Here is a 24572-nt window from a genome sequence, read left to right as displayed (position 1 = left end):
GTTGAGTTGACTTTCTTAGGTTGGCGCCAAGTTGAAGATTGAAATGCATTCATCGCGGAAAAATTTATTGGGCACTGCTTCTCCAATAAGAGCTACTCGCTTCGCTCGCCATATCCGTTTAGCCAGACGTTTAGTCTGGACCCCTGACTGGATCGTCCTAACATGATAAAAATGCTCAAATGAAAAATGCAGGCGAGCGAAGCGATCCTTTTCATCTCATTCTTAGACGATCCAGTCGGGGGTCCAGGTGGCGGAGCCCCCTGATATAGCGGATATGGCGAGCGAATATTATATAGCGAGTATAACAATGTTCTACAACATTGACAGTGACTCAGTCGAATTTTTATTGTTTATTTATTTAAACAGTATATTGTTACTTACAGTCACTGACTGTGCTGAGTGGAGTTGGGAGAGTTAAGATCAGCAGAGAACATCATCTGACTTGGCTGTTGGCCAAAATGGAGAGGCATCGCCGAATCAACTACCTGAAAATTAGAAAGTATTCAACAAATTCAGTTAATTATCAATTAGACTGGATATGATCATGATACAATATAGCAATAACGTGAGAGCATTCTATGCATAAGTTTAAACGGCAATTAAGAGAAGAGAAAAAACCTCTTTTATTAACCTGCTTCGTTGTTTTAAGGTGAGTACAGATTTACGCGCCGCGAACACGAGCAATTCACTTTTCATCAGCTGATTATATCTGTATTTGTACAGAAACGGTAAGATACAGATATAAAATGCTTGGCATCAGCTGATTAAAAGTGAATTGCTCTTGTTCGCGGCGCGTATATCTGTACGCACCTTTATACGTTAAAATTCGAAATGATTTTGAGCATTCTTATCTGAGTACAAATCTGAAAAGAGTGGATGATAAAACTAATTGGAGATAAAAGAGTATTTTATATACTGTACATTGAACGGTATTGTATTCATTCAATAAGGATGATAATATTTATTAAATGCCGGACATTGCTTAAAACAACTGAGTACAGTAATTACAATTGGATGGTCTCAACTACTCGAAATGTAATTAAACTGCTAAACAAGCCTAGGTGTTTCAAAACACTGCAGTTATTTAAGACTAGAAAGACAACATGAAACAAGCAAGGTTCGAATATGATAAAAATGAAGAAAATAAGTTATAGCTATCTGCTTATAGATGGCTGAAGTACATTACAGGCTGGGCAAAATGAACACGTTTATACACACCGATTTCTCACCGAAAGAAAACCCAGATTGTCGATACACCAACCCAAACGACTAATCGAGCCGTTCTCATATTTATCGATTGTCGGCCGATATCTCAGAATATAATTGTCCTCTGATGGACTAATTCTCACCTAATTCTTAGCCGGAGGAGAATTGGGAGTGTCGGTTGAATTTTGACCAACAGCTGATTATCAGCCAGTTGGAGAATTGGTATTATCAGGTAATTGCAGTAGGCAGGTATTTATGAGGTGAATCACATATATATAGCACTAAAAGTGCAACTAATAACATTTTAAGGCTTTCTAGATCACATACAACCTTTCTACAAAAATCATTTGTTTTCCTTGGTCCCAAATTTTTCAACAATGTGCCTGATTCAATTAAAAGAGCAAATACTATTTTTCCATTTAAAAAACAGATTTTCAAATGGCTTATTAGTATTTCACCAGAGCTTATTGAGAGTTTATTCATTGGAATTAATTAATTTCTTTGTAAATCAATAGTACTTGTACACATGTAATTTCTATTCTTCAATTGTATGAATGGTGAGTGAATGTAGTAGTAGCATTAACAAATTTTTTTACAAGAGACTCCTATACTTGCAAACAATTTTTTCATAATTTAGCAAGTAGTATTTTTGTTTTGACCAATTATAATATTAATAATTTTGTATGATGTAACAAAACTTCATTTTGTTTTGTTAAATCCTAGTTGGATAAAGTGTATCATCTACAAATGTTTTATAATGTAAAGTGTCATTTATGATGATGTCAAAATAAAAGTGTTTTGATTTGATTTTGAGAACAATTCCGAGTGTCGGCCGACAATCAGTAGTTGTGAAAACGACAATTCGGAGGACATTCTGGGTGCCGTATCGGCGAGAAATCGGTGTCAATGAAAACGACCAATGAAATGAGAAGAAGAAATGCGACAGGTACGCTTTCCTAAAAATCCACTTATTTAAAAACGTGAAATACTATAGAACTATAAAACGCTCACTGTAGAAGAGTGTACCTCAGCAGCGGTAGAGGTTGGCGGTGGCGGAGGGGGTGGAGCCACCGGCGTGCCGATAAACTGCTGATTTGAGGGCGCATGCACACTAGCAGGATAGGGCACGGTGACAATCTGCGGAAAGAGTCCGTAGCGAGCCATCAACAGCTGCTCGCTCACTCGTCGCAGCTCGTCCTGCTGTTGCATTATGTGCTGTTGCAGCTGCTCGTGTTTGCGTTGCAGCTCGTCTTGCAGCTGCATCTGTGCCGAAGTCATCACCAGCGGCTGCGATGTGTCCGATGTCTGCAAAATTAGTCAAATTCACTTCTGGGCTTCGATGATTCATAGAGAAAAATTGGCATAAGAAGATAAATTTGTTCCAAATTTCAAATAGATTTTGGTTAACTCATGCCAAATATAGTCAACTACTGTCTACTAGTGAGCCCCTGGCTGGAGAACTCGCTCGAAATGCCTCTGATATTCTGTCAGCTGTTCTATTGAAAGCAACGGAAAGTCGAGTTGTAAAGTTGTATTGAGTTACTTAACATTGCTTTACTTATGTAAAGTCAGAGACTTATCTAAGACAGAGGATCGGCAACGTTGTTGTGCAATCTTTCTCCAGTGTCATTATAACGTGGACCTCACTGAAATGTACCTCGACAGCAGGTGTTGGATGCAGGTGTATAGAGGTGAGCATAGCCGCAGGTGCCGGAAAACTGGCCGCCAGTACTGGCTGCACGGGGATGGCTGCGGCTGACACTGGATACGCTTGCGGCTGCAGCTGCGGTTGAGTCTGCGGCTCCGCAAACCCGGTCACCAGCTCCGCAGGCGGCGGCTGCTGTGGTTCAGACTGCACCAGCATGGTTTGCCCAGTTGTCGCACGACTGGTTCTCGTTTTTTGCTGCAATCAAATAATATGATAAAGTCTTGATTTTTTGTAAAAAAAAAATAAACTTGAATAATAATTGAGTGAGAATTGGATTGACATTATTAAAATTAAGAACATAACCATCTTCTTTGAACTTATGAAGTGTAATCATAACCTATTTTGGACAATTTCTATCTAAATTTGGGAAAGGTACAGTTTTGGGCTTCAAGCCTGTTGTTCCTTTCCCAATCATTCATAATTGAGAATGATATTGTATGTATCAATGCATAAATAAATAAATGAATGAATGAATACTAACCAGAATTCGGGAGAGAGTCAGGTTTGGAATTAGCTGATGTCCTCTCCAAATCAATGTCTATAATTACTTTTCTTGCCCTATTACCATAGGTAAGGAAAGTATTGCTTTCCAAAAAAAAATTAAGGTACCCCGATTTCAAGTTTTCTATACGTTTCAAGGTCCCCCGAGTCCAAAAACATGATTTTTGGGTGTTGGTCTGTGTGTGTGTGTGTGTGTGTGTGTGTGTGTGTGTGTGTGTGTGTGTGTGTGTGTGTGTGTGTGTGTGTGTGTGTGTTGTGTGTGTGTGTGGTGTGTGTGTGTGTGTGTGTGTATATATATATGTGTGTGTGTGTGTGTGTGTGTGTGTGTGTATGTGTGTATGTGTGTATGTCTGTGAACACGATAACTCCATTCCTAATCAACCGATTGACTTGAAATTTTAAACTTAAGGTCCTTATAGCATGAGGATCTGACAATAAGAAATTCAATAAAATTGAATTCAAGATGGCGGCTAAAATGGCGAAAATGTTGTCAAAAACATGGTTTTTCGTGATTTTCTCGGAAACGGCTCCAACGATTTTCTTCAAATTTATACCATGGATAGCTATTTATAAGCCCTATCAACTGACATGAGTCTCATTCCTGGGAAAATTGCAGGAGCTCCGTAATATTCTTGAGAAAAATGGCGGATAATCACTAAAAAACCATGTTTTTCAAGGTTTTCTCGAAAACGGCTCTAACGATTTCCTTCAAATTTATACCATAGATAGCTATTTATAAGCCCTATCAACTGACATGAGTCTCATTTCTGGGAAAATTGCAGGAGCTCCGTAATATTCTTGAGAAAAATGGCGGATTATTACTAAAAAACCATGTTTTTCACAATTTTCTCAAAAATGACTTGACCGATTTTTTTCAAATTTATACCCTGTATAGTTATTTATCAGCTCTATTAACTGGCATGAGTCTCCTTTCTGGGAAACTAATGAGGGGTCCACCCCATCCTTGAGAATTGGACTTTGTAGCCTCCTTCTCGTGCATGAGGTAGGTAGGTAGCGCAGTTCATAGAAAGAACACATAGTCGAGATATTTAATCTATAGAACAGCTGTTTTGACGACTTTTGAGAAATATCATCGAATTTCACAATTTACACAAAGGAAAAAGTACTCTGAAAACAATTATATATACAGTATACAGATATACAGTAGTCTGATCGTAGTGTCAAATATGTTGCTGCCAATCGTCATTATGTTATTCCCCTAAATTATTCTCCTTTAAGAATGGGGCTTACAGTTCAATGAGCAAGGAAAGTTGTGTGAGTGCGCCACACCAGATTTTTTGTACTTGTTTTTGAATGAAATGTATATCAAGTTGAATACGATTTATGGAGTTACCTCTCGACCCGTGGAAGAAAAGTGATACTTTAGTTCAGTATTCTGCACAAAGAGTACAATACGACACTATAGTGAGATTCACGTTATAATGGCAGTATTTGATTAACATTGGTGTTCCTATTCTTGTGTATCATTCGACAAAGCATGTAGAGCTACTCTTTTCTAGCTCCGCAACGTTGCCAGATCGACTTTTAACCATTGATTTATTTCCTTCATCTTTCACAAATACAATGTAGAAACATAATAGATTCGACCAAATATTCAATCTTGATTATGAAAATGTATAATTATATCATTGAAAAATATATTTTCTCGACAAATAAAATATAATTGATTATTCTAGACAAGTGGAGTGATCCGTGGTCTAGTGGATAGAGTGCTTGCGTAGCAGCACAGAGATCCCGGGTTCAATCCCTCTCATAACCAAAAGTTTTTTAACCAGATCACTCCCGTGTTATCGGATGGGCACGTTAAACTGTCGGTCCCGGCTGAAGTATGACAGTCGTAAGGCCCATTGACGGCTTAAATTATATATTCAGGCGGTGGGACCTTCCCGCAAGGGACTCCCCACCAACAAAAGCCATACGAATTTACTTCTAGACAAGAATGATCAGTTAACATTGCATGAGTTATACCGGTATCAGCTATCCTCTACAAGTGATAATGTTGCAGAGAATCGGCATCGCTGTTCTCATATCTTTCCCCACTGCCATTATAACGTGGACCTCACTATAGCAATACTCCAATGTTGTATGATATCTACGAAATCAGGTTTGAAGCATTTGAGGCCGAATGCCTACTGATATTCCAACATTGTAATATATAGTCAAGAGAAGAGATGATTCTTCTAATGAAGGGAAGAAATTATATTTTCTCATTACAATAATTATTAATTAACACCTTATATAAAATCAATTAACGATGTGAGTAGTAAAATCGCCAATAGAAAAATCTGCTGTGGTACACTCACACAACTTTCCTTGCTCATTGAACTGCAAGCAACATTCTTAAACGAGAATAGTTTAGGGGAATAACATAATGGCGATTGGTGGAAACATATTTGAAACTTTGGTCAGACTACTGTATATGTGTATATAATATAATTGTTTTCAGAGTACTTTTTGGTTTGTGTAAATTGTGAAATTCGATGATTTTTTTTAAAGTTGTCAAAAAAGCTGTTCTACAGATGAAGTATATCGACTATGTGTTCTCTTTATAAACTGCTCTACCTACGTACCTCATGCACGAGAAGGAGGTTACAAAGTCCATTTCTCAAGGATGGGGTAGACCCCCCCTCAGTTTCTCAGGAAGGAAACTCATGCCAGTTGATAGAGCTGATAAATAACTTACAGGGTATGAATTTGAAAAAAATCGGTCAAGTCATTTTTGAGAAAATCGTAAAAAACGTGGTTTTTTAGTAATCATCCGCCATTTTTCTCAAGAATATTATGAAGCTCCTGCAATTTTCCCAGAAATTAGACTCATGTCAGTTGATAGGGCTTATAAATAGCTATCCATGGTATAAATTTGAAAAGAATCGTTGGAGCTGTTTTCGTGAAAACCGTGAAAAACATGATTTTTTAGTAATTATTCGCCATATTTCACAAGAATATCACGGAGCTCCAGCAATTTTCCCAGAAATGAGACTCATGTCAGTAGATAGGGCTTTTAAATAGCTATCCATGGTATGAATTTAAAGAAAATCGTTAGAGCCGTTTTCGAGAAAACCGTGAAAAACATGGTTTTTTAGTAATTATCCGCCATTTTTTCCGCCATCTTGAATTGAATTTTATTGAATTTCTTATTATCGGATCCTCATTGTATAAGGACCTTAAGTTTAAAATTTCAAGTCAATCGGTTAATTAGGAATGGAGTTATCGTGTTCACAGACATACACACATACACACACACAGACCAACACCCAAAAATCATGTTTTTGGACTCAGGGGACCTTGAAACGTATAGAAAACTTCTTTTTGGAAAGCAATACTTTCCTTACCTATGGTAATATGGCACGGAAAGTAATAATGAGTGCAAATAGAACTTACTTCCGTTACAAGCACATCTTCTGCTCAAGACTGGTCTTCCTTAGCATTAAACTGAAACTCTATAGAACGCTTATCGAGCCTATTGCTACATACGGATGCGAAGCATGGACACTTCTCATGAATGACATAAAAGCTCTTAGAGTCTTCGAACGAAAAATTATCAAAAGAATATGGGGACCCATAAGAACAGCTGAAGGTTGGGTCATTCGAAGTAATAAAGAGGTAAATAGAATACTTGGAATGGAAGATTTTGTACGTTTCATAATGTCGCAACAGATACGCTGACTTGGACATGTTGAGAGGATGAATAGAGAAAGGTTGCCAAAGGCCATATTGAAGGCACAAGAAGAAGAGGGAGACCAAGGAGGAGGTGGCTGGAAGATGTGGAGAGAGATCTGGGAATTAGGGGATGGAAGAGAGTTGCTGGTGATAGAGACAGATGGAAAGGAATTGTCATGGAAGCCAAGGTCCACATAAGGACTGTAGTGCTAAAGGAAGAAGAATAGAGAAGAAGATAAATATCAAATGTGAGGCGGAATAGGCACATATGCCTATCCTTGAAGGCCAGAAGAATAAGAGGAAGAACATGAAATGAATGACTTACAGGCGTCCTCCGTTGCCTGGAAGCTGGTGAGTCAGCGCTCATCTGGTTTGAGTCGGATCCCTGATGCGATCTTTGGCCGTGTCTGCTGCTACTTCTTTTCGAGTATCTACTTCCGCCGTGCGTTTTGTTCACTGTCAATCATACAACAAACATTCATTCAACAAAATTGAACTAACTGTCAAATTAAAACTACATACTCATTGCAAGCTTCTGGGGAACAAAATTCAGCTAGTAATTCTGACTGCAACTGTCCTGTGTTTTAAAACGTAGATTTCATAAAGTATTTGGGTGCTATTGATAAAAGCCTCAGATGGAATCATCACATAAATTTAATTAATAGGGAATTGAAATGTATAAACTTTAAATTATATAAAATCAATAGAAAACAAATTGAAGCTGTTTATTTTGCTATAGTTCAAGATATGGGATCACAGTATGGGGAGGGACATATGATTCTCACATTAATGGGCTATTCATTACACAAAAAGCTGTAATCAAAACTACTATACTTAGAAACCAAGAGACTTTCCTACTCATCAAGTATTCAACGATTTTGGTGTTATGACTCTGAGGCAATTGTATAAGAAAATATTTTAAAAAATCATAATATTCATAATCCATAAATATAGTACCATTATATTCCAGGTACAAGGTCAATTATACGGACCATTATCTAATTAATGCTAAAAATGTTTCTAACGAATATACATAGCTTACGTATTGACTTAGAAGACCAATCATTGGAGTACTGATCAGAAGATTCAAGAGATAGATCAGTGTCTCGACTGTTCTCAGAGTCAGGCATATCAGCATTCTTCCTCATCTGCTTTAAAACGTTGATGTAGCTAGAAAAGAAAAAACAGTAATACAATTTCTCGAATCATACAAGAATACAAATTAGCCTACAATAGTGAGGTCCACGTTATAATGGCAGTGTTTGATTGGCAATGGTATTGCTATCCTTGTCTATCATTCAACAAAGCAGATAGCGCTATCTCTTTCTCGCTTTGCTCTGTTGCCAGATCGTCTTTCAACAATGTAGAATTAATAATTAATTAACAAAATATCCCATCTTAATTTTAAAAATGCATTATGAAATTATTGAAAAATATAATTTCTTGCTTAATAAAATATAATTGATTATTTTAAATGAGAATGAACAGTTAATATTACATCAATAAACCTGTAACAGCTACCGTCTATAGAAGACATTGACAAGACAGGTTCGGCAACGTTGATCTTTCTCCACTGCCATTGTAACGTGGACCTCACTATAGAAACAATATTTGGAAATGTATTGAATTATTGTATAGTTGTATAAAGTTTATTCTATTCTATTTGGAAGGAATTTGAGAGAAAAAAGCGTTCAACTTACCTTACAACTCTATGAGTACAAACAATGAATTCTGGTTTTGAATTCCATTGGTGATAAGTGATATAAAATCTTGTTTGTAACCAAATCCATTGTTGTCCTTTCGTCAGAAACCTATAATAACAGGAAGTTCCCTCTCCTTTTTGCATCACTGGAACAGAAAATTACATAAAATAGAATAGAATAGAATAGAATGACTTTTTTATTTATGTTGACGTGGCGAAGTTTGGACAATATTGTCCACTCTACCACTTAACCACGTCGTTAGCAAACAATACAATACAAAATATGCAGAGATAACAAAAAAAAATTGAAGCAAGAAATGACAATAAAATGTAATAAATATGAGAGATCAATATTGAATAATAAAAGTATTTTAGAAAATAAGTGTTTTCCAATAAACTCAATCACTTCACTGCTGAAAGAAAAAGCAAAAAATAAATTAAAACAAAATAAAAGACAAGCTACTGGAGAGAATTAATACAGTAAGAATTGGAATCAAAGATGAAATTTGTTTATTTTATGAATAGTGGATATGGATATGAGGAAAAAGAACCTGTGTAGGCCTAACAGTATTCAATACCTGGGAAAGAGAATAAAGAAAAGTGGGGAAAGATAGCAAATAAGAAGATTTTAAATAGGTAAAATTTTGAAAAGAAAGAGGATAAGATGTAGCTACCTAATCAATACATATTTTTGAGAATTGTAATAGATACAGAATTGCAATGCAATACGTTTTGCAGAATAAAATGTTTTATAGACAAGGAAAAAAAACTGCGAAAATAATAGAAATTAAAAAGACAAGCACACACCAGACATTGAACATTCACACTCGTGAGCATCCTATCAGGATACTGATAAATTTAATGAAAAAATTAGGTATTAAGTATGGACACAAGAAAGTCTTGATAGATTATTATTGAAGGTAGTAACTTGAAATTCATACAGAATCATGCAAATCATAAGGAGAAATATAAAATACAGAGGAAAAAACCCTCCCCAGGTGTTCGAATGCTGCAACTCACACAAATCTCCGTCTGTCTGCATGCAGACGTTTGAATTTTTCTCCATCTGTCTGGATACGTTTTGAATGTCCGGTGCTGTGTGCGTTCGCCTTTATGCGTATGTAAGTACTTTTTGTGTAGTTGAGAAGTTGATATTGTGGTAATTATTCATATTAAATGAAAAAGACTAAGAAACTGTCAAGAAACCACTGATTTGTCAGTGGTTTTTTGACAATTTCTTAGTCTTTTTCATTCAATACGTATGTAAGTACTTATTTTTATAGATATTTTGTTGTAATCAATGCATTGAGAATTTTAATTTCAATTTGAATTATTAAATCCAAACATAATTCAAATACAAGTTCATAGAACAATATAGAACGTCAACTTGTATTTAGAATCTGAAAACTGGAACGTCAATGTGGTTTTTTGACAATTTCTTAGTCTTTTTCATTCAATAAGTATGTAAGTACTTATTTTTAGAGATATTTTGTTGTAATCAATGTATTGAGAATTTTAATTTCAATTTGAATTATTAAATCCAAACATAATTCTAATGCAAGTTTATAGAACAATATGGAACGTCAACTTGTATATAGAATCTGAAAAACTGGAACGTAAACTTGTATTTAAAATATGAAAAACTGGAACGTCAATATGGAACGTCAATATGGAACGTCAACTTGTATTTAGAATCTGAAGAAATGGAACGTCAATATGGAACGTCAACTTGTATTAAGAATCTGAAAAACTGGAACGTCAATGTGGAACGTAAACTTGTATTAAGAATATGAAAAACTGGAACGTCAATGTGGAATGTAAACTTGTATTTAGAATCTGAAAAACTGGAACGTCAATGTGGAACGTAAACTTGTATTTAGAATCTGAAAAACTGGAACGTCAATGTGGAATGTAAACTTGTATTTAGAATCTGAAAAACTGGAACGTCAATGTGGAACGTAAACTTGTATTTAGAATCTAAAAAACTGGAACGTCAATGTGGAATGTAAACTTGTATTTAGAATATGAAAAACTGGAACGTCAATGTGGAAAGTCAACTTGTACTTAGAATATGAAAAATTGGATGATATTTTTCAAATGTTTTTGATAGGAATACTCGGGTTAATTAAGTTAAGACTATTTATGGTCAAAATATTTTATTACTGACAGAAAAGTTGGGGTAGAAATTTTCAAAGAATAGCTTCACTTGTATGGGGGGCTACTTTATTGAAAATTAATAAAAACAATATAAAACATGTACAAAAGTTACCCTTTTTATTTAAACATTTAAAAAACATTTCAACGACTAGTTTCAGTCTACTATGGCAATTTTTAAGTTAAAATGAAAAATTATAATGAAATAAATTTTCATTTCAACTTGAAAATGGCCAAAGTAGTCCAAAACTAGTCGTTGAAATGTTTTAAAGTTTTTAAAATGTTTTAAATAAAAAGGGTACTACATGTTTTATATTGTTTTTATTAATTTGCTTAGTATCTTTGCAAAGATTTGCTTATGTATCTTGCCATTCTTCGACAAGGGATACACAACATTTATTCCATTATATTACCATTATTTGAAAGAGATCTGAGTCTATATAGACAGTTTAATTTCATCACAGAATTGCACACTTTAATATTATGTCAATGGACAAAATTATTTATCAATGCACAGTGACAGGATAAAGAAATATTATAGAAAGAGTTATTACTTTACTCACAAGCTTCATGACATGAAACAACTCGATCTAGATCGTCAACATGGTAGTAGTCATATCCTGAAGTGCCCAACACCTCGAAAGGTAAGTAACCAATAATTGGAGGTGCCCTGTGAAAAACATTAATTTAGTTTTAGTTGATGATGTAGATCGTGAGATTATACCTGAGATTACATGAAAATTCACTCTAATCGAAAGTATAGAGTAACAAACAGGTCCAAACGCTCATTAAATTTGCACAATCTGAATTGCGCATTCCGGTTTGCCCAGGGTTTTCACCGTTGAATGGGTCCCTCTAAAAACGTTGCAACTGACAAAATTTCAGAAAGTGATGCTTCAGTGTAAAGACGTTGGTGGAATGAAACTCTGCCTAGTGATGGCATCTGTGGTTGATGGTATGCACTATTTTATAAAAATACAGTGCGAACTATCAAACATAGATGTCACTGCTGGGTGGGGAACATGGAAGTAAGAAAAACATGGAACTGAAGTCCAGAATAGAGATTGCAGCAGAAACGAACCGGTAGGCGTGGCTACTACTCTAACATCGGCTAACTTCGTTAACAATCGGTTGATCCGATCAATGAGGTTGATCCTATCCCTATAGTGCGGTCCACGTTATAATGACAGTGGATAAAGATAGGAGAATAGCGATGCCGATTAATTAATTAATATATAATTAATTATATTTCCACACTGTCAAAAACATACTTGACATCGTTGTGGACCTAGAAAAGGATAGTACCACCGGCTTTGTCGAATGATAGACAAGGATAGCAAAACCAAAGTTCATCAAATACTGTCATTATAACGTGGACTGCACTATAGTGATCTTATACCACTGGTGGGCGGGGCCTATCGTCTACTTTTGAGCTCAGTTTGCCAAGCTGCTGCAGGCTGCCAGGTTCAGTTCCAGGTTTTCTTATTTTCATGGTGGAGAATCATTCAAGGTTCAAACCTTGAATACTACTTGAAACAGGAGGTCATGACACTCGTGTTCCTTATGGAGCGGCCATTTAATGGGGTCTTTATGGCGGCACATATGAAAATCCAATCTAATTCGATTTGCTCATAACAAAATTAACCATTTTAAAAACAATTTTCTAGTTCAGATAATATGTGAATTCAGGTTTTCAATTTTTTAATAATGAAATTTCAATAATAAATGCTTCAATTTTTCATTTATTTATTATTAAAAATTGTTCTTATTTTTGTAACCTAAGGATTATGATTCCTAAGTTTAAAGTTCCCGATCAATCAAATCTGAAAATCAACAACCCAGTTTCTAGTATTTTGCTAAATACTATAATATTATATTATCTACAATTATAACAGCTGAAAATAAATTTGAAAATTGGTGAACTTGAACCCCACAAAATGACGATTTTGCAATGCATCACGGGATTGTGTCATGACCTGTATTTATAGACCTTAGAATCATTCTACCAGCGATTTTACACTGAAGCATCACATTGTGAAATTTTATCAGTTGCAACGTTTTTAGAGGGACCCATTCGTATCTAGACACCTAATTAGAGCCGATTTGAAACAGTGGAACAACCATATTCCCTGCGGTTTCAAATCAAATGTTTATATTGTCGTTGACAAATACATGTATTGACAAAGTCGTAGCAACGGAACATATTCCTTAGTCTAAAGCAGCTGAGGTCAGCCAGTTTCTGAGTAAGACAGAACTACATAAAAGTTCTCCTCAATAAAAACCCAACCGTAAATAGCTAGTAGTTCTGTGAACAGTAGACCTCACGCAGTATTCTCATTGAAACTATAGACTTTATGGAAATACAGCAATAGACTGGCTTCTCCAAACATCATCTGGTAATCACTTGTCAGCTGATTTATGATGAATAATTCTATAGTCTGATTTTTACTCTAATATTGGCGTATGAAGGAGACTCCTTTTTCCTTTTATATTATCCTTGAAATGCAGAATTTCCAAAAACCTTGTATATACGTCGACGCGCAATTAAAAAAGGAATATACCTGTCAAATTTCATGAAAATCTATTACCGCGTTTCGCCGTAAATGCGCAACATATAAACATTCAAACATTTAAACATTAAGAGAAATGCCAAACCGTCGACTTGAATATTAGACCTCACTTCGCTCGGTCAATTATTATCAGAAATATGAAATCAGTAACGATTGTCGACTCACCTATGATCTAAGAATAAGAACTTCCATTCAAGACTGTGTCGAGACGTGAACTCGCTTTTAGTTGAATCGACAAGTGACATCTCCCTGATGAGCTGAGGGGTCTGCAGGCGACCAGTTCCCACAAACACCAATCTATCACATAAAAAAAGTATTCATTTATTCATTGATTCATTGATTTAGTATTACCATAGAAGATATGCATAAGAAGATATCTTTAGATATGGGGCGTTTATGTTCAAGATTTCACCGTTAACTAAAGCCGATAGTCCTAGACTAGCCGACAGTAGTTGTTTTTGGTCGAGCTATTTGATGCTGGTACTATTTGATCTCATGGCGAGACCAGGTTAGGCGTGAGATCCAAGAGAGAGGACTGGACTGGAGGAGGAGAGGAGCTACTTAGACATGGCGAGGCATCGTAAACCGCACCCGGGCAACTGCAGACGGAGATCGATAATGATGATGATGACTATTTGATCTCATACTGTGCCGTTATTTTACTCTTACCTGGCCAAAACGGTAATAATAGACTGTAGTCGATATTAATCGGCTTGCGTTGACAAGAAATCTGCTTGAAATTTGGATCACGAAATATCTAAACCATGGGATATCTTCTTATGCTACATTTTCTCTGTGGTAAGTTATTACACACACTTTCAGAATAATAAATGTAAAATTTACACACGTTGTGATTACAGTTATTATAAATCAAGGTTACAGGTCACATGATTTGTGAATGTGAGTTACAAGTTAGCTATAGTGATTTCATTGAAGATCTGTTCAGTTTTCCAATTTTCAAAATAAGAAGATTGAATATCGACGATTTTTATTTATTTATTAGTGCAAATGAATAACGTACCTTGTATCTGATTCACCAGAGAACCCTGAGTAACAATTGGAAGAGCTACGGTTGTCAATCTGTAATGAATCCAAGTCAGCTCCTGAAACATAAAAACATGAACAAATTTATGCAAAATACTCTTTATCAAGCAATAAAAACCAATGTTATTTGAACGTTATTCTAACTTATTATTTATACACCATCTATATTTTTCACTACGATAATTTGTTTTTAGTTCTTATTATTTTTTCGGCGCTATTTATTCAACTTGTAGAAATAGCCCAGATTATGGATTGTATTGCATAGAAGAAATTATTTAGATTTAAAATATTATATTTAGAATGTTAGACTAAATGCATCCCGACACATAGACTCTATAGTGGGATGCTACACACGTTATTGACCGAAGCGAAGCTGAGGTCTTAGTTTCGACTCGATCGGATTTTGTCTGTGTGTTTGTTTGTACCGCAGTTACAGTCGCAGTTATTGTCCGATTTGGATGAAATTTGGTATACAAGTTCTTTGAAACAAGGCGCAGAAACGTATGTGTAACGATTTTTGATAAGACCTCCGGTTTTAATATAAATTGTGCCGCTCTAAAATGTGCTGTATTGAATGAATGGTATCGTTGGAATGCTATCGATAGAGGACAAGAGCTGTCAGCGGTGAACGAACCTTGAAACGTCTGAGCCGCTCCAAATCATACTGTATTTATTAATTGAAGAAAACTTCTCACTTGATTGCACTATTTCTTCCTTTTTCAACACGATATTTCCCTGTTTCATAGATGAATAGTTTCTAGACCTACCGAACCGGCCGGAGACATCACAGCTTAGTTAGCTCTTGTTTTCGTTTTAGTATGAGATCGGAAACCGACTTGTGAGCATGAACATTCTGCATAGGCATAACAAGCCGCCATAAAATTGAATCCACTTTTCATGAAAAACATTATTAGCAACCTCCTGTCATTGTCACCAACAAACCCATCTTATTTAGAATCATTTCCCGTCTCACTATCGTCTGTGAGACGATTCATCGTCTAAATTGCCTACTGCATATTCCATTTTTCTGTCAGTTGACCGATTTCTTATAATTAATTGTTCGAAAATTTATAATAATGTAAATATGGGGACGATATGAAGGTACCTCCTTGAGAGACATTTATAAGTCCTGTGTCCCTGGAAACAATGTCTTTAGCACTTTCAATGGAGAAAATAATAGATGTCATGGATAAATCTTCACAATATACTGTACTTTCTTAATGGCCCTTCTTATTAGTTTGAAAGTTGTAGGCTATTCATGAGCGATGTCTACTGTTCGCAGAACTACTAGTTTATGAAAATTAATCCAAGTATGTAACAGACTATTTTCCCATATTGTAAATGTGTTTTTCATGTTTAATAAATAAATACCTCTGACTTGGGTTACATGACAGAGAGAAAATAAAAAAATGAAAATGATCTAGCAGAAAATTTAAACTACTAACTACGAAATTAAAAATTATGTTTCTCATTAGTGCACTATTGTTAATTGAACATCTGTCAAATATTTTCAACAGAATTTCTTAAATATTAGACCCATTACTCTATTAGCGTGCCATATTAACTACAAAGATTTACTAAAAAAATGCGAGTCAGGTTTTGGTGAGAAAAGTTGTGGAATACTCACTGAAATATCCAACAAACTGGACCAATTCGTAGATGGCTTCTTCTTTGAAATCAATATTACCTCGCTTACAATGACAAATAAAGGAGATTTGGTTATCTGAAAATGAAATGATAATTAAAATAATACACCTGATCGTTTAAACTAGAATTTTAGTTCAACATTTTTGGAGAGAGTGGCCCTTGATGGTATTTTCATGAATATAAAATTATTTTAAATCTCATTTCAAATTTTCAACTAACCTTTGGTCTGGTCATACTGCACGTTGGTTGTTGGATTCAGAAGAATGTTATACAGTTCTGAATGATCATAATCAAATATAATGTCATAAATTGTCGTATTAAGAAGGTCATTCTGTAAAAGAAAAATTACAATTAGAATCAATAGAGCTGTAAGTTGGATTGAATAAGGATACTCTTGTATTTGAATTTGGATAACTCAATTCAATTCATTTTCATTTATTTCCTTTCAAATTGTAAAAAATATAATATAGGGGACCGAGCTCCACTCTGGAGTACAAAATCATGAAAAATTTCTTACGAAAGAAGAAATTCATACAGAAATGTTCTAATCACAGTGAATCGAGATTAATTCCCAGAGAAATGCAAAAATTTCCCTCACAAAGGCCCGGTTGCACAAAAGCCGGTTAAATTTTAATCCTGATTGATTTCACGTAAACCAAATCAGAGAAGACCATTTCAAAAAGATGGTTCTACTGGAATTAATCACGATTAAAAATAGCCCCGCTTTTTTGCAACCGGCACTAAGTACCTGATTGAATGATTACAAAAGTTCAACAGCTGAGTCATAATTTTGAAACAGTCCCACACACATGAACTCGCTCACTCACTTCCATCATCAGCAGACGACGAAATAATTATTATCAGCTGTTTTTCCAAGGATGAATAATAATTATCCTTTTGATGTCCTTCAGCGAGTTTTCCCAGTGATGAGACCTAGTGCAATTGAATTTTTATATTATAAACCTACTATGTACCTACTAATAAACCTACTATAAACCTACTAATTGAAATATATACATATAAACATCCAAAAATCTGAACATATAAAGACAAGTTGCTCGTTTAATAGTATAGGATTTCCTATTTTAGTAAAACAATATTGAAACTTGAAGAACCCTTTATTATTTAAAATATTACAACGACTAGTTTCGACCATAACTTAGGTCATTTTCAAGTTGAAATCTATTTCAACTTTTTTCCTATTTTAGTGATAATAATGCGAAATATTTCTTTTATGTTTGGTTTTGAAGCATCTAAATTTGAAAATCTACTTTGTGAAAATAATTAAGGACTGCAAATTTTGTGAAGTGTACAACTACAAGACTTAACCTATTTCGGACTATGCGTAACATTATCTAAATTTGGAAGAGGAATAGCACAAGGTTACCTTATTCTTTCCCTCCCTATCATTAATGTATACTTCATTGTATGAATCGATAAAGAAAGAAAGAATACAGATTTTCAAATAGACAAGAACAACTTAATTAATGACTCCATGCAAAAACAATAAGCATTATTTTCAAGTTCGACAGTAATAGATGACAGTTGGACAGTTGTTCATGAGTTGACTTTCCAAGTGAAACAAAAGTGTGATTAGAATAGCTAACTTATTAATAATGCATGATCAATTTTCAGAAGTAATAATTGATCCGAATTCATTGAACTTGCTTGCAGAACAAGTTGAACAAGAAATTCAGTTGATTCCAAGAATAGTTATTGATTTTATCGTTTGAGCTGATGAAAAAACTTACTGGTAAGTGTCCAAGAAGCGACGTTATACTTTCTGATGCATACAATATTCGTCCCGAAGAAGAGAATACCATGATAAAGCCGTCAAGAGCCTGAAGAACAACCCAAATATTTTATTCACTTTCATTCATTCATTTATTTCTCAACATAATTACAAACAAAACAATTTACCAGTATTGATCAGAATAAGCACACATACGGAATTGTAATCTCTAACATATTGAGATAACAAACGGAAATTAACATTATACACCACATTTAATGTAACCAATATCGGGGCACCGAGCTTCGCTCGTTATTTTTACTTTCCTTGCCCTATTACCATAGGTGAGGAAAGTATTGCTTTCCGAAAAAAATTAAGGTACCCCAATTTCTAAATTTCTATACGTTTCAAGGTCCCCTGAGTCCAAAAAACTGGTTTTTGGGTATTGGTCTATATATATATATATATATATATATATATATATATATATATATTATATATATATATATATGTGCGTCTGTGTGTGTGTGTGTGTGTGTGTGTGTGTGTGTGTGTGTGTGTGTGTGTGTGTGTGTGTGTGTGTGTGTGTGTGTGTGTGTGTGTAAGTGTATGTGCGTCTGTGTACACGATATCTCATCTCCCAATCAACGGAATGACTTGAAATTTGGAACTTAAGGTCCTTACACTATAAGGATCCGACACGAACATTTTCGATCAAATGCAATTCAAGATGGCGGCTAAAATAGCGAAAATGTTGTCAAAAACAGGGGTTTTCGCGATTTTCTCGGAAACGGCTCCAACGATTTCGATTAAAGTTATACCTGAAATAGTCATAGATAAGCTCTATCAACTGCCACAAGTCCCATATCTGTAAAAATTTCAGGAGCTCCGCCCCATTTATGCAAAGTTTGATTTTAGATTCTCAATTATCAGGCTTCAGATACAATTTAAACGAAAAATTTTGAGTGGAAAAGATTGAGCATGAAAATCTCTACAATTAATGTTTAGTAACATTTTTACCTAAAATTTAAAATAAGCTCGAAATTCGAGAAAATGTTATTATTTCAATTGCAAACTGTTGGCAACTGTTGATTCTATTAAATCATTCACTATGAAGAGATAGCAGACCTCGTGTGTCTCCAGCGTATAGTCCTGTCACCAGCTGGCTTAGATCTTTGAATAGTAGACTTGAGATGCGCGGGAACACTAGCGTCAGGTGATAAATTTTCATAACGTTAAGGAAAGTTGTGTGAGTGCGCTACACCAGATTTTTATTTATTGATAAACAGAACACAACTCTTTAAAATGATCATGTTTATATTTTACAGCTGGCTATACGTCAGCTTATGAATTTCGGGGATGCGATATTTTGATTTTCCACAGAATCACTCGCTCACTTTTTACTATCCACAAACGATGAAAGTCTCAGCTGTTTCAGCCAAGGATGAATTATCCTTTTAATGTTGTTCAGCGAGTTTTTCCAAGGATGAGACCTAGTGCAATCGAATTTTTATATCATAAACCTACTATGTTCCAAATTTGGTGAAAATCGTTAGAGCCGTTTTCGAGATCCGTTGAACATAAATAACCATATAACCAGATAAAAAAATATAAACAGATATACAGAAATTGCTCGCTTAATATAATATTCTGATAATGAATAAATATATGTTGCAATCCTCTCTAAGCATAGCTTGTGTTGAGGGATTAATTCTGTCGATTCTTTATTGATTCTTTATCACAAATGACAATGTATCGTCGCCAGGTCTTGCAAGACCCATTGCATACTAACACTACATTATAATGGAAGCAAATGAGAAAATTAGCCCTATTAACGTTTGAACCATTTGGGTTTTGGTTGATGAATTATTTATTTCTGTGGTTGTGAAAACATCACACTCATAACAAAATTTTATAGAAAAATGAGCTTATTTATTTGATTACATAACCTTGGACAACATTAACATTTTATCAAAAGTTTTGGAGAGAAATAGTACCTACAGCCTAGTTTTTCCTCCAATGTCATAATTGTATTATGATTATAGTGTTTTATACAATAAATGAATAAATAAATAAAATCAATTTAAAAGTAAAATTATGTATTATAAAATATGACGCCATGGCATTGAGGTCTGTCTGATTCATTGATAAATTGATTCTACCTTTGATTCCGTTGGGGTCAAAAAGGCAAAGTTTTTTGATAATAATTTATCGTAGTTGCGAAGGTAGGGTAGAAGGTAGAAAGGAACTGAGACATCGAAATTGAATACATTGATTACTACACTTCCAACACTCTAAGCTACCTTCTCTACCCTCTACCTTCGCCGCTCCATTATGTTTTGACTCTTAGATGACGTAATTTTGATTCGATTTCGGAGAAAATGTTGGTAAGCTATAACTTGCATACACTCCAGATATATTCTTAAAATATATGAATTCAGGGCTTACATTATTTGATGGTGTAAACACTGATACTAGTTGTTATAATTTGTATTTTTATTCTATTATTTTATTAATTTCAAAGGGTACTATATTTCTATTTTATGAACTCTAAATATAATTGATATTTATTATAATGAATAATTTATGTGCTATTAAAAATTGGATACTGCCATATTTAACTATATATATCCAACAATATCAATATCCCAATATTTTTTTAAGATGAAAACAAATAGGCCTAATCTGTTTGTAGAAAGTAATTTAACTTATTTTGATGCAATGATACTGACCTCTAATATTAAGTGTGCGAATTCTTCATTGGATAGGAATGAAGGCTTCCACTCCTCTTGAATTTCGTTTACACTTGATCTTACAGCAATTTCTGTTAAACAAATAGAAAACGTATAATGACCATACAGCAAAAATATTTCAAATGGTGATTATAGAAAATTAAGCATTGGAGGCCAAAACATCAACTTATCGAATTGAATCACACATTATATGATAAAGTATACTATTTATTTTTAATAATTCTGTATTTGAAATCAAGTAGGCATAGATTGTGGTTGGAAAGTATTCAAGTTGAAGGTTTGAAAATTTCTAAATTATTCCTATATTTTCAAGTAAATTGCTAGCAATAAATAGCATGACGTTGGTTTCTTTTCACTGAAAGTGATTTGCTCACCAAACTAAGGAAAATTATTTTGAGAACATAGATGTACAACTATTCTGTATGATCAAAGTGAAATATTTTCACTTTGTTATGCCAAAAATTAGAATACTTTACACTCAATACTATAATATTATGAACTAAAATATGAGTAGATTAATTATCTAATCACATAATTCCAGTGCTGTTTTCGAATTGAATCGCACATTACATGATAGAAGCACACTATTTATTTTTAATAATTCTGTATTTGAAATCAAGTAGGCATAGATTGTGGTTAGAACAAGGCCGTACCCAGGGGGTGGGTCACAGGGGTTGGAACCCCCCCCCCCACGAAATTTTATCAAAAATAAAAATTTTCATTTACATGGGAACTAAATTTCTCAAGTAGGCTATTATTTAATTATTTTCATAGGTAAATAAAGAAGAGTTCAAAGTTGAAAACAATTTCTAGTAAAAAGTACGTTACATACACAATTTTGTGGGGCATTAAACGATGCTAAGTCTATTTGTATTGTCTTTTAATTTTCCTATTCACCACAGACCACATAACGGTGGAAATTATATTAAAGTTATCTTTCACATACGTAGCTTATTTAAGGCTGTTCGGTACACTTTTTTTTGAATTGGATAATCTTTTTCAATATAATGCTAAGATCATTATAAGAGTGACAAAAAGTGGCAACTGAAATTTTTAAGTGGTCTAATAAGCGAGTTGTGGGTTATTGAAGTGCTAAACTCAGTTTTCTTTCCATATCATAAACGGTTTCGAATTTTCCATTGGAGTTTTTCTAATACATTCAGTATATCATTGGCTTTGTTCTAATATGCGTTTTTCGCGATTTATGCCAAAATAAACAAGTTATCGAATTTACAAAAAATGTTACTTTTTCATTTATGAACGATATGGGGAATATTTTTTTTTAGTTTGGAAAGATACATTTTTTGAATTTTTAAGAGAAGTTCTGTTAATATAGTCGAAACCGTTTATGATCTGGAAAGAAAACGGATTTAGCAATTCAACGACCCCTAACTCCCATAACTCGCTTATTAGACCACTTAAAAATTTCAGTTGCCACTTTTTCTCACTCTTTTAACGATCTTAACAACTATATTGACAAAGATTATCCAATTTAAATGAAAAAAAAGTGTACCGAACAGCTTCAATGCCATGAGCACCTTTTTGAGCCAGCCTGAGAGAACAACAAACGGCTTTGTATGTAAATGGTCCAAGCGGCAAGCCCATCAAAGCTTCGTTTTGTCAATAAAAACATAATGGTCTGAAAAAGGGTTATTCTAAAATTTTTAAAAGGTTTTATTGGGCCCTCCGGACCACAATGTATGTTAGGACCCCGCCTAGTATCACAACCCCCCCCCCGAAATTTTTTTCTGGGTACGGCCTTGGGTAAGAAAGTATACAAGTTGAAGGTTTCAACATTTCTAAACGATTCCTCTATTTTCAAGTAAATTGCTAGCCTGACGTTGGTTCATTTTCACTAAAAGTGATTTGCTCACCAGTCTGAGAATTGTTTTGAGAACATAAATGTGAGAATTGTTTTGAGAACATAAATGTACAACTATTCTGTATGATCATAGTGAAATATTTTCACTTTGTTATGACAAAAATTAGAATACTTTACACTCAATACTATAATATTATGAACTAAAATATGAGAAAATTAATTATCAAATCACATCATACCAGTGCTGTTTTCTGTCCACTAAGATGAATTTTTACAGAATTCTTGATTCGAAAATTGAAAACATGAATTCTGAAACCAAACAACATTCTGATTTTCTCCCATGAACAACTTCAAAAAATAACTTATGTTTCATTATGAAACCGTTAGCCACTCAATATCAATATTTCAAATTAATGAAATGCAAAACTCTCACCGTTATGATTTTTCAGAAAAGCAATTGTTGATTTCAATACAGTGGATTTATCCATCTTGCGGCTGTTGGTTGATACCATTGAGCTCAACTCGTTGATAAGCATATTGAATTGGTCCCTACGTTTTTTCTCACTCAAGTTTCGTGATTTTCTGTAAATAATAAACATTATGTATATAAATGACAATCTCTCATTCATTAATTTACTCACTTAATCATCACCAGAACTAAAAAACTAACTAAAATACGTTCAAATTTGACATATACCTATGTTACGGTGGCCCAAAGAGGCGTACTAAGAACTGATTTGAGATAAATTCCAAAGATTCGCCCGAAATCGGCGTTTTTTTTTTATGTATACAGGTTTTTTAAGACCAAATGAAAAAATGTTGGAATTTGGTACTGGTGTTTTTGAATTTGGTATTTTGGCTATTATATACAGGTGAATTTGGTATTTTGGTCTACACCTAGGGTGTAGAAATTTTGTGTAGAGGGCTTTGAAATTACGCCAAATATGGCATTAGGCATTATATGGGCGTACTTCTGCGTTTCTGTTTCTTGAAAACTAATGCACAGACGTTTCAAATTTGGTACACACTTACAGCTCAAGTTAAGAAATGTTACTCTGTTGCATATCCATACTTTTTCACTGTTAAAATTAAACTTGAATTTTAAAAAACACCTTTGGAGTGAAAATGCACTTACTTTGGTAGTGACGATCGTTTCGACCTCCATTCATCCATCATCAGACAGATCGAAACGATCGTCACTACCAAATTTTCACTCCAAAAGTGTTTTTTTTTTAATTCAAGTTTGAGAAATGTTACTTTGATTCACAATAATAGAATTTTTTTACAATTGAAATGTTGCTTCATTATTACTGAATTAAGAATGTGTCACCTACATTATATTCTATTGTTCTGTGATCGTTTTTAAATTATAACAGTTAGCAAAACTGTATTATGATTATGTTTGCTACCAAGACAGCATCACTGTTGTCAGGCTGAGCGTGCTAGAAATTTTTCTAATGCGTTCCTCGATAAGCATAATAGGTATGTACTAATAAATCCCAGCAGTTCAAGTGTATAAACTACGATGGGTAAACATATTTAACTTCTTCTAAAAGAGGATTAAAGCACTCATGTAATAAGGTACGATATTCGTTGGAAATTCTTAAGGCCGGTTTCCGAGATCGGGATTTAGCCAAGTTCTAGAATTTGAACAGCTGGAGTCAGAAAATTGGCTTTCCGAGACGGGGCGTTGTCGTAGTTTCTAAGATAATCTTTATTTTATCATTTCTAGAATTGGAAACGTTTTTCCTTGACAAAATAAAACATTACTAAATGATTCAAAATAGCTGAAGCTTCAAACTATTTTCTCTTTATTTTATTTTCTAGTTTTTCGAAATTTGATTTAAACGTGGACTGCGACTATGCCCCGTTTCGGAAAGCCAATTTTCAGACTCCAGCTGTTCAAAGTCTGAAACTTAGATAAATCCTGAGCTCGGAAACCGGCCCTAAATTTCATTTTCTTTATTATACATGTAGGCCATTTAGAAAAGCATTGAAAATAGTAATACATATAATTCACATTATAGTTATACAACATAATTCATAATAATG

At 34.2% G+C, this 24572-nt stretch overlaps 1 protein-coding gene across 1 annotated transcript in view; it reads right to left on the bottom strand.

Annotated features, from left to right (window-relative positions):
• Positions 1-24572, bottom strand: part of LOC111046258 (circadian locomoter output cycles protein kaput) — a 31011-nt gene that overhangs the window by 4448 nt on the left and 1991 nt on the right. The window contains exons 3-16 of the mRNA XM_039429037.1: positions 22954-23102; positions 20678-20769; positions 17965-18054; positions 16433-16544; positions 16194-16289; positions 14544-14625; positions 13688-13819; positions 11516-11622; positions 8797-8944; positions 8139-8266; positions 7422-7552; positions 2864-3109; positions 2233-2511; positions 382-485 (exon numbers count right to left, since the gene is read on the bottom strand). Of these exons, the coding sequence (XP_039284971.1) occupies positions 384-485; positions 2233-2511; positions 2864-3109; positions 7422-7552; positions 8139-8266; positions 8797-8944; positions 11516-11622; positions 13688-13819; positions 14544-14625; positions 16194-16289; positions 16433-16544; positions 17965-18054; positions 20678-20769; positions 22954-23102 (1894 nt within the window). The 3' untranslated portion in view covers positions 382-383. The remainder of the gene's footprint in view (positions 1-381; positions 486-2232; positions 2512-2863; positions 3110-7421; positions 7553-8138; positions 8267-8796; positions 8945-11515; positions 11623-13687; positions 13820-14543; positions 14626-16193; positions 16290-16432; positions 16545-17964; positions 18055-20677; positions 20770-22953; positions 23103-24572) is intronic.

This window comes from Nilaparvata lugens, chromosome 5 (genome assembly GCF_014356525.2).
Source record: "Nilaparvata lugens isolate BPH chromosome 5, ASM1435652v1, whole genome shotgun sequence".
NCBI lineage: Eukaryota > Metazoa > Arthropoda > Insecta > Hemiptera > Delphacidae > Nilaparvata > Nilaparvata lugens.
Note: the sequence above shows the minus strand (reverse complement) of the source record. Positions and strands in the feature narration are given on the sequence as shown.